The sequence below is a fragment of the Limulus polyphemus genome, unplaced genomic scaffold, assembly GCF_000517525.1.
Source record: "Limulus polyphemus unplaced genomic scaffold, Limulus_polyphemus-2.1.2 Scaffold2888, whole genome shotgun sequence".
Taxonomy (NCBI): Eukaryota; Metazoa; Arthropoda; class Merostomata; order Xiphosura; family Limulidae; genus Limulus; species Limulus polyphemus.
In genome coordinates this window covers 40,154-53,445 of record NW_013668498.1, presented here as the reverse complement: position 1 = coordinate 53,445, position 13,292 = coordinate 40,154, and the positions used below count along the sequence as shown (strand labels likewise).

Genomic DNA, 13,292 nt, shown 5'->3' with positions numbered 1-13,292 from the left:
AAGATGACTCCTACCTTGTCAAAATTTATATTTGTGTCCCCTAGTCCTACTATTTGGCCCGGTGGATAAGTCACTCGACTCGCGGGTTCACATCCTTGTCGCACAAAACATGCCCACTTGGGCGTGGGGCTAGCAACTCCACCCCGATAACAATTTGCTAATGAAACTGCAACCACACTTCCGTCGGCAAAAGTGTTGTTGTAGTCCTATGTTCCACTAGGAACGACAGGAACTAAGAAGAAGAAGTCCTACTATTCTCACCATTAAGTATATGAAAAGATGTATGATACATCAACACTCTCTTTTCCTTTACAATCTGAAATACCTCAATAAGATCCCCTCTAACTCTTCTTTTTTCAAGAGAAAACAATTTTAATCTTTTGTCATATCTTAAGGTTGCAACCTCCCTTATTTTCAAATGGGAATGACCAGTCACTCTGGGTAAGTCCGATGTTACCGATTCAACTAAATATCATTCATTTTACTCAATTTGAAAGAGAATTTTGTGTGATTTTGTCAGCCTGGAATGGAATCTTGAAAGAATAACACCAGCCTGTTTAACTTACATCTCCAGTAAAGGTGACTGTTCATTGTACACAAAGATAATTTCATTGTGTCTTACACACTTGTGCCCAGTATATTTATTTCTTAGCATAGATTCATTTAGTTTCAGTGAAACTGAGAAGTATTTCACAATATATCTTGACAAGCCTCCCATTATATAGTGGATCTATCTTATTCACTCTTGTGAGAAATCACTTTTACTTGAAAATACCACACTGTATCAACCAGTTTATTCACAATCTCTGAACTTTAGGTTCAGATTCTCTGAGTTGCACCATATGCTTTGTGGAACATCACTTTATATCAAGCAAAATTCACAATGACCTAACAGTGCTGACTAATTCAGTATGATAAATCTAATTGGGACATTGCACAGTCTAAAAGGCTTCAGCCTCAATTCATAAAAAAACACCACTTATGATAAGTACAGTTTCAGACCATCAGGATTTTTCCAGTTCATCCTTCTAGTATTCTGCTGCCAAGTAAAATGAGTGGATATATTTAAGCATTAGAGACCAATCTCTCTTCTGTTCTTGATAGAAAAGGGAAAAATCCTCATTGGTCAATTTCTAAACCTTGCTGAAGTCAACCCAGAACCTTAAACTGGCTCCCTTTTTGTCATATTCAGATTTTCAAACAAACTCCTAAAAGCCTGAATGATTTTTTACTGATTTTTTGGTGCACCATATGCTTGGTTACCTAAGAATATGTTACTAATATGGAAGTTGAAACTACAAGCTCAGAATGTATATTTTAATTATCAACCTGTTTTTATTCTTGTATCTTTTCTCCCTTACTTTTCTCTTTGAGTTACTACTCCCCTCACAAGCACAAAACAAAATGATGCAGAAAGTGAATGGTAGTTAAATGTGTGGGGTATTGGGAGCATGATATCTGCTGCTGAAGTTTATGTTCTGTTTTAATATCATATGTAAGACTTGCAACTATATCTTCATCACTGCTGGATCTTACTTCTACAGATATCTCTTACTCAGTGGTGTGTCATCTTTCTATCCAGTGTTCAAAATTCTGAAAAAATAATTTATTTTACAACATCTGTGAGAATATTAAATACACTGTTGCAGTGTATTCCATCATTGGGTAGGTTATTTTATATTATTTGGTAAGAATTATACCAATTCTAGTCTCTGCAACAGTAGTGAGTTCAAAAAATGTTTGCTACAGGATATGTTCATTTGTAGCATATATAAGTTGATGACCTGAGTTAAAATACAATGCTTCAACAGAAATTCCGAGACTAATGATACATACACCTAATTAATTAGCTTTGATAGATAAACACATAACTCACCAAGTAGCTGAATAGATGTTAGCTCTCACTAATAACATTTCTGATACTGAACTGAATACTCTTTGATTTGTTGCTTAACTGAATAACTTCCACTAAATTATAGAATTAACTCAATCTGTACTCACTGATTCACTGCTTAACTTACTAACTGACTGGTACATTACTGACTACTCATACTTATATTGTATCCTTACTTCAAAAAATATTCATGATTCTTAATTTCCTGAATTTTCTTCATCTTAATGCCATGTGTCCTCAAGCAAACATCTATATTAAAACACTGAAGATATAGCTTCTTCTCCAAGGGTTATGGTATGCAGATGGAATGACCTTTTGTCCATTATGATTTCATGCTGTCCTGTCACTATGAAAGTGACCTTATGTAGGTTGTCAAGCAGATCCACTGGTGGCTCTTTCTATAAATATCCTCTGGAAGCAGTCTCTAGATGAACTCTGGGGTCTTCAGCAGGTTGACTTTTCATAGTCATATTCTTAATTCTTATCTGGAATTATCCATTTATGGCTCTTCACAACACCAATTTAACTTTGGAGTTTTCCTTTTTTTGCAGCAGGATTGTACAGCCATATCATGTTACCTCAATGGAAGTTGGTCTTATTAACATTAACATCACAGAGACTTTTCATTTGACCATTAGCTGATTAAAGTGTTTAACAGGTAAAGTCACATATAATATTAGTGGTTTACCTTAGTCTCTTTGTGTGTTCTGTGTAAGATTCTGCAGAGTAACTATCCTCTAGATACGAGTACAACAGGTCAATAGCACTTTAAGCCTGATGATGTGTTGCCTGTAGCTTCCTGTTCAATAACTCATAAGTAATAGCAGAAGATGTTAATCCTCATTTCTTGATGTTCATCCTTACAAATGGCTAATTGGTTTAAAAGTATGTGGCTGTATCTCTCTACCATATTGTTAGAAGATGGATGAAGGGTTGTGGCTCTGGTGTTTTTGATTTCAAGGATCTAACACATTTTTGTAAACAAGGCTGATTTAAAGCCTTACCCCACATCTGAGTAAAGTTTCACCTGCACTCCAAATTTTGATACAAATATATTGATGATATTCCTTGCTAGAATTTCTGCTTCCTGGTTAGGAATGGCACATGCTTCTGGTCGGTAGTGAAATAGTCCACCATGACAGTATGTATTTACTTCTTCTGTTACTACACGACAAAAGACCAAGCATATCAATAGCAACTCTTTTAAATTGTGTTCCAACACAACATTGTTCTTACAGCTGGTCAGTGCCAGAAATTGCATGATTTACTCATGGAATATCAAGATACCTTTCCCAGTGGACCTCATGACTTATGTTGAACAAATAAAATATTTGTTCAACTTATTAATTAAACTATATAAAATAAAGATTAATACTGGAGATATAGCCCCAATATGTTAGTTAGCCAGATGGCTTTCATTTACAAAACAGGCTGAATCTTTCAAAAAGATAGAAGCAATAAAAGGACAAAAATTTATATAATCGAGTAATACTACTTTAGCATCACCTATTGTATTTTTAAAGAAGAAGGATGGATCTAAAAGGCTCTGCATGGACTACTGGAAGAACGATTCTCTATCTGGATGAAAATAGTTTTCAATAGTGGGTATTGGCAAGTGCAGTTCGATGGAGCAAGTAGAGAGAAGACAACCTTTAATGCAAGAAGTGGATTCTGACAATATGTTGTGTTATCATTTGGACTATGTATTGCACTTGATACATTTCAATGATAAATGGAGTGTGCTTTCTCTGAACTACACCCTCGAACATTGTACTCATCTACTTGGATGAATAATTGAACATGGGGATACTTTTGATAGTGCTTATGATGGGTTAAAGAAAGTTCTGGGCCAGTTGAGGACAAGCATTCAACAAACTGAAGAAAGAATTGACCAGTATTCCTGAAGATTCACTAATTTTAGATAAAGTTGCTTATAATTTTACAGTGGTAACACTGCTTTCATAAGTACAACATAGAAAAGAGCATGTTGTTGCTTTCTGTAACAAAACAATGAATGCAGCAGAAAGGAAGTATTGTACCACTTTGAAAGAGATAATAAGTGTTATTTCAGCCATAAATCATTTCCATCATCATATATGTGGATGAAAGTTTACACTCCAAACAGATCATGTAGCTTTCAAGTGATTGGTGAATTATTGCAATCCAGGGGAACAGATAGCAAGATGGCTCTAGAAACTCGGAAGTACAACTTTAACATCATGCATTACCCTAGATGGAATCACGGAAATGCTGATCCATTATCCCAAACACTGTATGTTAATGAAGAATTTAAAAACTGTGAAAAGAGGGAAGCACAAGATAGTAAATACGACCAATCTAATGTACAACAGAGTATAGTCCAAGATTGACATGCACAAGTAATGAAAAACCGATGTGGATCAACACTCTGAAAGATCATCAGGCAGTATATACAGTTTTGAAGCCAATTATACAGTATATCAATAACAGTACAAATAATCCCTCATGGAAAACAACAGATCCATGTAGCCCAAAGACAAAGATATATTGGGCAAAATGGGATTAATTTTGCCTACAAAAAAGGTTATTATGCCAAAAATAGAAAGATACCAATGGACAGAAACAATGACTGCAGTTGGTACTTCCACTTTCCAAAGTTCTCCATCATCTCCACAACTTTCCAACAGATATGAGAAGACACTAGTGAAAGTAAGAGAATACTTTTATTGGGTTGTATGCTGGAGATATGTAGAGAATTGGTGTAAATCATGTGAACTATGCTGGGAGTGAGAAGGTCCATGAAAGAAACAGCATGAGTAGCTCTTCACAGCTTTGGTCATACAGCTCTTGTAAGTGAGGTGGTTAGCTGTACTGATGTGAGAATCTGACCTCAGACTTCCTATACTTGCCTCAAAGGTGACTACATCTGATATTCTCTGATGTAGAAGTACTATCTATATAGCTTCAGAACTTGCAATGTCCCATCCAGACTCGTCTCCAATTTTTACAGTTTTTGTTCATGGCCCTAATGATTACATTCTTATTCTTCAGATACATAACAGTTCTTCCAACCATTACTTTGTTAGAGACATGCTGGAGTGTTTGGTTCTACTACAGCCCAATCACTAGATGTATATTTATTCTTAACAAGCCCTGGTATGAATACTTTACTTTTTGGTGGTACAATAATTGCACCTCTGGTAAAATAATTGTCACAGCTTTCTTGGCAACATGTTATGTGAAAATCTGCACATATATACAGAGTAAATGACAAACTCAAAATAAATGCTATAGTATTAAAAGAAGATATAACTACATACTATATATTTATATAGCACACTTTCTTCTCTTCCTCACTTTAGGCTTCTCCTCATGTCAGCAACTGATTTTAAAATCAAACCAAGACTCTCTGTTGAACATGAGAATATTCAGTAAACAACCCAATAATCTGTGTTCAATTATATGGTACACCATCATGACATAGGGTTGTTGCCAATATGGCAGAAATGTTCTCAACTTCTACACAATATCCAGAATCAGAACATCCAATGAATGTACAGTGTCTTGCTGCTTGGCAGGAGACAATCCATTTTTGTTTCTGTTCTTGGGCCCAGGTGATAATGTATGATTAAATCATACTCTTGCAATGCTGTTATTCAGTGTGCTTTATCCCTTCAGAATTTCAAAGTTCATCACCCACTTTATTGGCTCAAACAGTGAATTGTTCTCTCATAACAAATAGTGCATAGTGTTTTATTAAGATCATTACTGTATCAGTTTTCTTCATTGTACAGTATCTGTTGTCAGGATTTGTAAGCATATGCAATTACACATTCTACTCTGTCATGCAAATGGAATAATACTGCTACAATCCCACTATTACTTGATATGCTTTGGCTCAGGCAATTATCTCTCCTAGAAGGGACAAGATCCCAGTGACATTTTGTAATTCTGGACCATCAGTTATCCAGTTGCACATTGAGATGGGCATCAATATGGTAAGCAAAGTAGAAATAACTAATGCTAGGGTTGCATCCGTCACACCCAAAAGTAAATACATGGTTACCAACACATCTGAGATTGCTAGTTGAGGACTGTAAAAACAATCTAGACTCAGTGCAACAGTAGCAACTCAGAGATGTGTTTGCAGAATATGCCCTTATATTTATGGTACTGGATGGTTAATTAGGTCAAACAACAGTGGCATGACATTGCATAACTACAGATGATGCATATCTGATTAAACAACCACCACACAGGCTTCCCTGAAGCACTAGGGATGTAGCCATAAGTGAAGTAAAGTGGGTGTTAAAGAACAGAACCATACAGCCTTCAGAGAACGTTTGGTCATCTCCAGTAGTGATTGTCAGGAAAAAGAAAAGTATGCTCATATTCTGCATTTATTCTAAATGGGTGAATGCAGTTACTTGTATTGATACCATTCAATTACTAAGAACACATTTGGAGACATTGGAAGAGACTCATTAATTCAATATGTTGGGCCTGGCATCCAGATACTGGTTAGTCAAGCTGAATAACAAGAGCATACTTCAGACTGCTTTCAGCATGAGAGATGGCTTGTACGAGACTTGTCTTATGCTGCTCTGCCTGTGTAATATACCCACCACTTTCAGTGATCTAATGGAGCTTACACTGAAAGGGCTACAATAGGAGAAGTGTTTATTCATACCTTTATAATTCTGTGGCTGAAACATTATAATGGAATTTTAGTGAATAAAAAAGGCAATCTTTAAACTGAAACCAGGAAAATTTGCATTCATGTACATGGAAGTGGAATTTCTTGATCATATTGTGGGTAGAGAAGGAATATCCATGAATCCTAAATTAGCACCAGTTTGTAAGTAGCCTCAACATGTGACCGGTCAAGAAGTTGTAGTTTTCTTGGTTTTGTGTTGTATTCCCAAAAGTTCACTTTGCCCATATTTGCTCTTACTAAGGCAGAGACACACTTCTGAAATGTGGTTTAGTAGAAGCCATGATGTTTGTTGCTTGCTTTCTGGACAGGAAACAGCCTATTTCAGGCACGGGCTGTACAACTGTATTATAGAGTACTAATGTACTACTTTGTCCATAGTAAACCATGGAATACCATTTGTACTGTGACTTCCTATCACGCATAAACACTCCTGGAGTCAATCAGGTTGACACTGGATAACTCTACTGTGGTATATCAGATCCTCAGATGCATAACCAAGACTAACTGATATCTTCTGTAGTACCTCTATATCCAAAGGATGCTGATTCCAGAACTTTTATTCTTTAAGCAAAACCCCAAGACATAGTTGGAGCATGACCTCTCCATTCACCAGAATGAAGTTTGTGTTGAATGGCCAGAGTGGCACCTAATATACTTCAAAATTTACAAGTGTTCTGTCTGCTCCGTTATCAACCAAGAACTATTTCTAGCTAACCCTTGTACTTCGAATGGTATATACCAAGACCCATCATGCCCTGAGAGAGCTGGGCAGATCACAGCACTATTAAGTGCACATTGTTTGTTACACTCTCCCAAGTGAGTGGTGAGGCCCAACTTGGGCTCTACTGTCTCACCTGCTGGTGAGATAGCTCCTGTTAACAGACATGTCCTACCTATGGCACCTCCGGTCTCTCTTTGAAGTTAGGGGGAAGTTTTGACCAGAGCTGGGATTGGATTACTATGACTGGCATGAGTCTTAAGAGTTCTATACAGACTGCCCCATTTGGCTTCAGACTTGCTAGACATCACACCACCTTGACCATTCTATGCATAAAAGTGACTAAATCAAGCATTCCTTATTTCAGAAGAAATTTTGTATTTATCCAGAGCAAGTAGTGTTACCAATATGACCGGTTATTGCCATTCAAACATAAATGAGGTCATAGCCTGGAAATATGATCTGAAATACCATTGAAGGACATTGCTCTTGACAACGTGCAGTACTGAAGCATTACCTCCCCCATGGCAGAACAGGTATTATTTTCTTGAAAAATAATAAAGGAACAAAGGCAGCAAGAACAAAATCAACTTAATGGCATTCTTGACCATCTGTTATGTGAAACCTACATATATACAGAATAAATATTACATATAATGTTACAAGATAGAACCATATGGTATATTCATATATCACAGTAGAACCTGCCTGAAGATCACTTGATATAAACATTAATTTCCAGTATAATGTTAAACATGGGATTGCCCATCTTACTGGGGAGACTTGGCATCTATTTACACATATAGTTGTAAGTTTATTTAATAAATTAGGAAAAATAAAAAAGTTGCATATAAATCAGCACTATTAGTGGCATGAGCTGAAGCAGCAGCAGAAGAGAGTTTTATCAATAACAATACAGACTTTAGGCACTATTTAACTTGAAGCACCACAAAAGGCTGCATTTATATATTGCATTCTCATAGTTCATCATAAATCTCAAATCAGGAGTGTATGTACAGACAGCAATCTAAACATTTTGACTACTACAAAACTCCTCAAAATTCATGCTAGAAGGACCCGGAGATGTTATTTATACTGAACATTAACCATTTTGAGGTGTAACTCATTTGATAAGATGGAGAAGTGAGAAATTCTTGCAAGTTATAAAACTTTACTGCTGATGTTTATGTCATAGTTCTCTTAATTGGAAATAAATATGTCTTCTAAAGCTCAACAAATTCTAAATTAAAAAAGAATTTATACATTTGGTATAAGCATTAATTCCCTCTACACTTGATAACAGATTGCACAAATCCTTTTCAAGCTAACATTTATTTCTTTATAATAACACAAATGAGAATAGAAATGGGTTTCTTTTCACGTGATCAAGTTTAAAAATGTAGAATAAAACCTAGCAAATGATTTAACGTAGTTTCATCAATAAGAGTCTATCAAAGAGAACACTTGCATTTCTAGTTCAGTTTGACTTCTTTGTGAAGTTATTCTTGAGGTCTCAGTGCATAGTAAAAATGTAAGTTTTTCTATTGTTCATTTTAAAATTTTTATTCCACAAGTCCTGTACCATTATTCAAGTTCTCAGATATTGTAAAATGTGTAGTTTAATACCATTTACTTAAATATGTCTATCAATGACATAAACCTACCAGCTTCAGAAATGCAGCAGTTTCAAGACTATTGTGTTAAATAAGCCACCATCTAGCTGAGGTACGTAGTTAGTACAGTATGAAGTATATTTATCATTTCAATAAACTATAAGAATATTATTCACTTAACTACCTACAGTAAGATGCTCAGCAGCAGTTTCAAAACTATTGTGTTAAATAAGTCACCATCTAGTTGAGGTACGTAGTTAGTACAGTATGAAGTATATTTATCATTTCAATAAACTATAAGAATATTATTCACTTAACTACCTACAGTAAGATACTCAGCAGCAGTTATAATGTTAATAAATTTTGCTAAAAAACAAAATAAAGCACAATTTAATCTTTAAATACAATAAGGGCTCAAGAGGTAATATATTTGAGGTTTGCAACAAATAAGAAAACAATAACTGAATGCCTGTTTCAAAATGTAGATGTACTTACCTACATAAAATGACCACAAAGTTAACTTTACAATGTGAGGAAACTTTAAGAACAAATGTATCAATTTTAAGTGACATTTTCTATATATTTTATTTTTAAAGTTCACCACATAGTTTCATTGCCAATAATTTTAATAATGTACTTTTTTCCAAGTGTGAAAAAAAAATTGAGAAGGAAATTTATATTATTAGCTTCAGTAATAATTTTTCCAAATTATTTTTAACACAGCAGAAAACTAAAGAAAAACTTAAGAACATAATTACTTAAAAAAACAAAAAACCATCATTATAATACTTTTCAAAATTTATTTTTAAACCTCTCAGCAGGTTAGAACAATTCTTAAACATTAATGACTTCAAATTATCACTTCAGTGGAAATTCTAACAAAGAATTTTTAACTTTTATAAATATTGAAGATTTCTTTAAAACTTTTCTTATAATATCCATAAGTTTAAAGTGAATTATAAAACATTAATTAGAAAATAAAGAAACAGTATATGGGATGTATAATAATGTTTTATTCATACAAGTTAATACTCTGCAATTTACAAAACAAAGGTTGGGTACCCATGAAAATGATAATGGCATTCAACATTGTGTTTAAACAAAGACTATGAATCAAATATACCACTTTAATTTTTTAACATCTCAACACGCATCTGTAAAATGATTAAACTAGACTATTCTTAAGTAGTTTTCAATACAATATACAGAAGATTAGTTCTCTAACCACTGGTCAATTCCTGGATTGATTGAATGGTTGTTTATAAACAGAAAAAGGAAATCTGTGTAATACCAGATGACACAAAGATTGAGATTCTAAAGTAGAAACAATCTAAAGGATCCAAATAACTATTATATTTTTGGAGATCTACAAGTGTTTTGTTTTAGCAGTTACATATAGAACTTGCTCATTTCCATAATGTGAGGTTTCATAAATGTCCTTACTCTTTCCTCCTTTTTTTGATAATACTTTATAACCAAATATTTTTCAGAAAAACACACAAGTGATGCATGCAACAGTAATGATTTATATTACTGCATGCATATCATAACTAAGATCGCTCTATATCAGGTAAATATACATAGTCACAATCAATGGAAATAATTAATTTTACCTACATGTGACTTTTACACCTTAAACGAAGCTTTACAGCTTGTGTGATCAAGCCAGAGAGTCATCCCGAAACATTAGTAAAACAAAGGAAGATAAAAGGAGGACAGTTTATCCTTGAAACTGAGATAAATTTGGTCTCAAGTATAACTTAATCTAGCAAAACTATATCTTTCATCGATGGTCCAAGTGTGTTTTATTTCTAATTGCACAACTTTATGGGCATTTCAATCACTGTGATGCTTTAGCTACTTTTAATGAAATATTTTCTTTGAAATATTAATTATTAATGATTGTTTGAATTCCTTATTCAACAAACAAAGAGATACTTAATTTTATATACCTTAGTTACAAACTTTGGACTTTTGAAACAGTAATCCTATGCTGCAACTAGGTTTTACATGGAGGAAATAAATACTGACGTTCCACTAAAGTCAAGCATAATTGTATTATTAGTCACTGATATAGTTGATTTCTTTAATGACAGTATCTTCAAATTATAATAACATGACATCAAGACAGTCTCCAAAAACAAATATAATGCATGTTGCATAGGATAAATATGGTTTACCATTTCAAAACTGCCAAGTTATTGATATAAAATTAACAAAGAAAAAAGTTTGCTTACATGTAAAACCCATTTATTATGAAGACTGAGTAAAGTTATTTTTAACATTCTGCAATGATAAAAGGGTTTCACAACATGTTTTCATTAAGGAACAAAGGTGTACACTGCCTTCCACACACTGACTCTTCTTAAGTTCATTACTAGCCCAAGTTAACTTTTCCAACAAAGCTTCTGTGGACTGTGACAGGCATGCTGCCAAATGGTTGTCTTGTTTACAAGCTGTAACTCCCACATCACTTCTTGATTTTGAAGCTGATGTTAAGCTAGCAGTTGTTGGAGATACTGATGCAAATATTGTGTCCTGTGACACAAATACAGCATCTTGTGATGTTGTAAAACTAGGTTGAATTCCTGGTGGTGGCAATGATGCAGAAGACATAGTTGAGGATACCACCTCAGGTGGCTGGTTTCTGGTTGTTTGTTCAGGAGAAGATAAAACATAATGTACTTCCTCTTTTTGTCGCTTTGCTGCTGTATCACTTAAAGCTACACAAAAAGTTAAAAATAACAACAATAAATTGTATGGTATTTCTAGCAAATTTTCTTAAGGTAAGAAAAAATGGCAACTGAAAAAGGAGTAACAAACATACCTTTTTATACACTCAAACACAAGACAATGTAAAAGAGAATACAAAGGAGAAAACGTTTTACATTATTATACTATCTTACAATGTCTTTTTGTTAATTTGAGTTTTATTTGCAAAACAGATCAAAATGAATACATCTCAAAAGAAGCTAGAATGTTTCATGCATATGATGTTTCAACTTCAGCACATAATGCTTCAAAAGGTTTACATGTGAGCTAGGGGTGACAAATCTACTGTATTGCTAATAAGACTGTTATTCATTCTGTTCTTGCATTTGTCATAAATTAGATTTGGTCAGAGAGCTCGTTCTACAGAAAAACAAATGTTCTGAATTTTTTTAATAGTATTCAAGTTATCATTACACAAACTACAACAAAACTTTCTGTTCACACTTTGAATGTTTTTTTTTCTTCAGAATTTGTAGTGCATACTGGAGGGATTTAGACACATTGGCCATAAACTTGGAAAAAGAAACAAAACAAAAAAAAACAACCTATATTCTCCAGAGCTCTTGCACTACTGGCCTTGAAGTAAATTTTTTTTTATTATCTGGAAATTAATGGTCATTTTTTTAAACTTTATTTCTTGAATGAAAATGTTTTTATGCGTATACAATGTTAAATTTATTTACCTTTTCTAGTCTACATAACTTTTAATTCTGAAAAGTACATAGTTCATTCATGTGGATCTGCTTAGTTGGAGAAATTATAATTCCTATCCTCCATTTTTATAGTACAACCAACATTTTTAATGGGTATTATGTTACATATTTAAATTTTGCCAAATGTAATTTTATGATTAACTTTGAGCTAGATTAAAATACTTGTTTAATGCATTTGAGATGAACTACAGAGAAGGAAGATTTAAACTAAACATTTTGGCAGTTACACATAAAACATGTTCATCTTCATAATGTGAGGTTACATACATGTCCTCAGTCTTTCATATTTTCTTGATAACTTCATAACCAAATATTTCTCAAGAAAAACATACAAATGATGCATACAACAGCAATGATTAATATTACTGCAGGCCTATCATAACTAAGATTGTTCCATATCAGGTAAAAAAATAAATGAAATACCAAAAGAACACTAATGTTGTCTATTCTTAGAGCTGCTGCTTTTCTGTAATTTATATCAAGAAATTACAACTTCTAAAGATATCTGAAAGATCAAGAATATTGGACATGTCAGGACTTTTACTAAAAGAATTACACTTCATTTTAGACATAGTTTTAATATTGTTGTAAACTTAGAGGATAAATAAATCATAATTTTATAATAAAATCAAGCAGGAAGCACATCGTGTTGAAAACAATATGAATATAAAGTACCGAACACACATCCACATCATGTTGAAAACAATATGAATATAATGTACTGAATACACATCCACATCACGTTGAAAAAGGTATAAATATAAAATACTGAACATGCATCCACATCATGTTAAAAAAGGTATGAATATAAAATACTGAACACACATCCACATCATGTTAAAAAAGGTATAAATATAAAATGCTGAACACACATCCACATCATGTT

General features: G+C 33.6%; 1 protein-coding gene across 3 annotated transcripts in view; it reads right to left on the bottom strand.

The window, feature by feature from the left end:
- Positions 1-9,914: 9,914 nt before the first annotated feature.
- The window catches only part of LOC106468143 (Sjoegren syndrome/scleroderma autoantigen 1 homolog), a 20,318-nt gene continuing 16,940 nt past the window's right edge, over positions 9,915-13,292 (bottom strand). For all 3 annotated transcript variants that reach the window (XM_013928554.2, XM_022396448.1, XM_022396449.1), the window contains exon 4: positions 9,915-11,644. In XM_013928554.2, the coding sequence (XP_013784008.1) occupies positions 11,175-11,644 (470 nt within the window). In that variant the 3' untranslated portion in view covers positions 9,915-11,174. The remainder of the gene's footprint in view (positions 11,645-13,292) is intronic.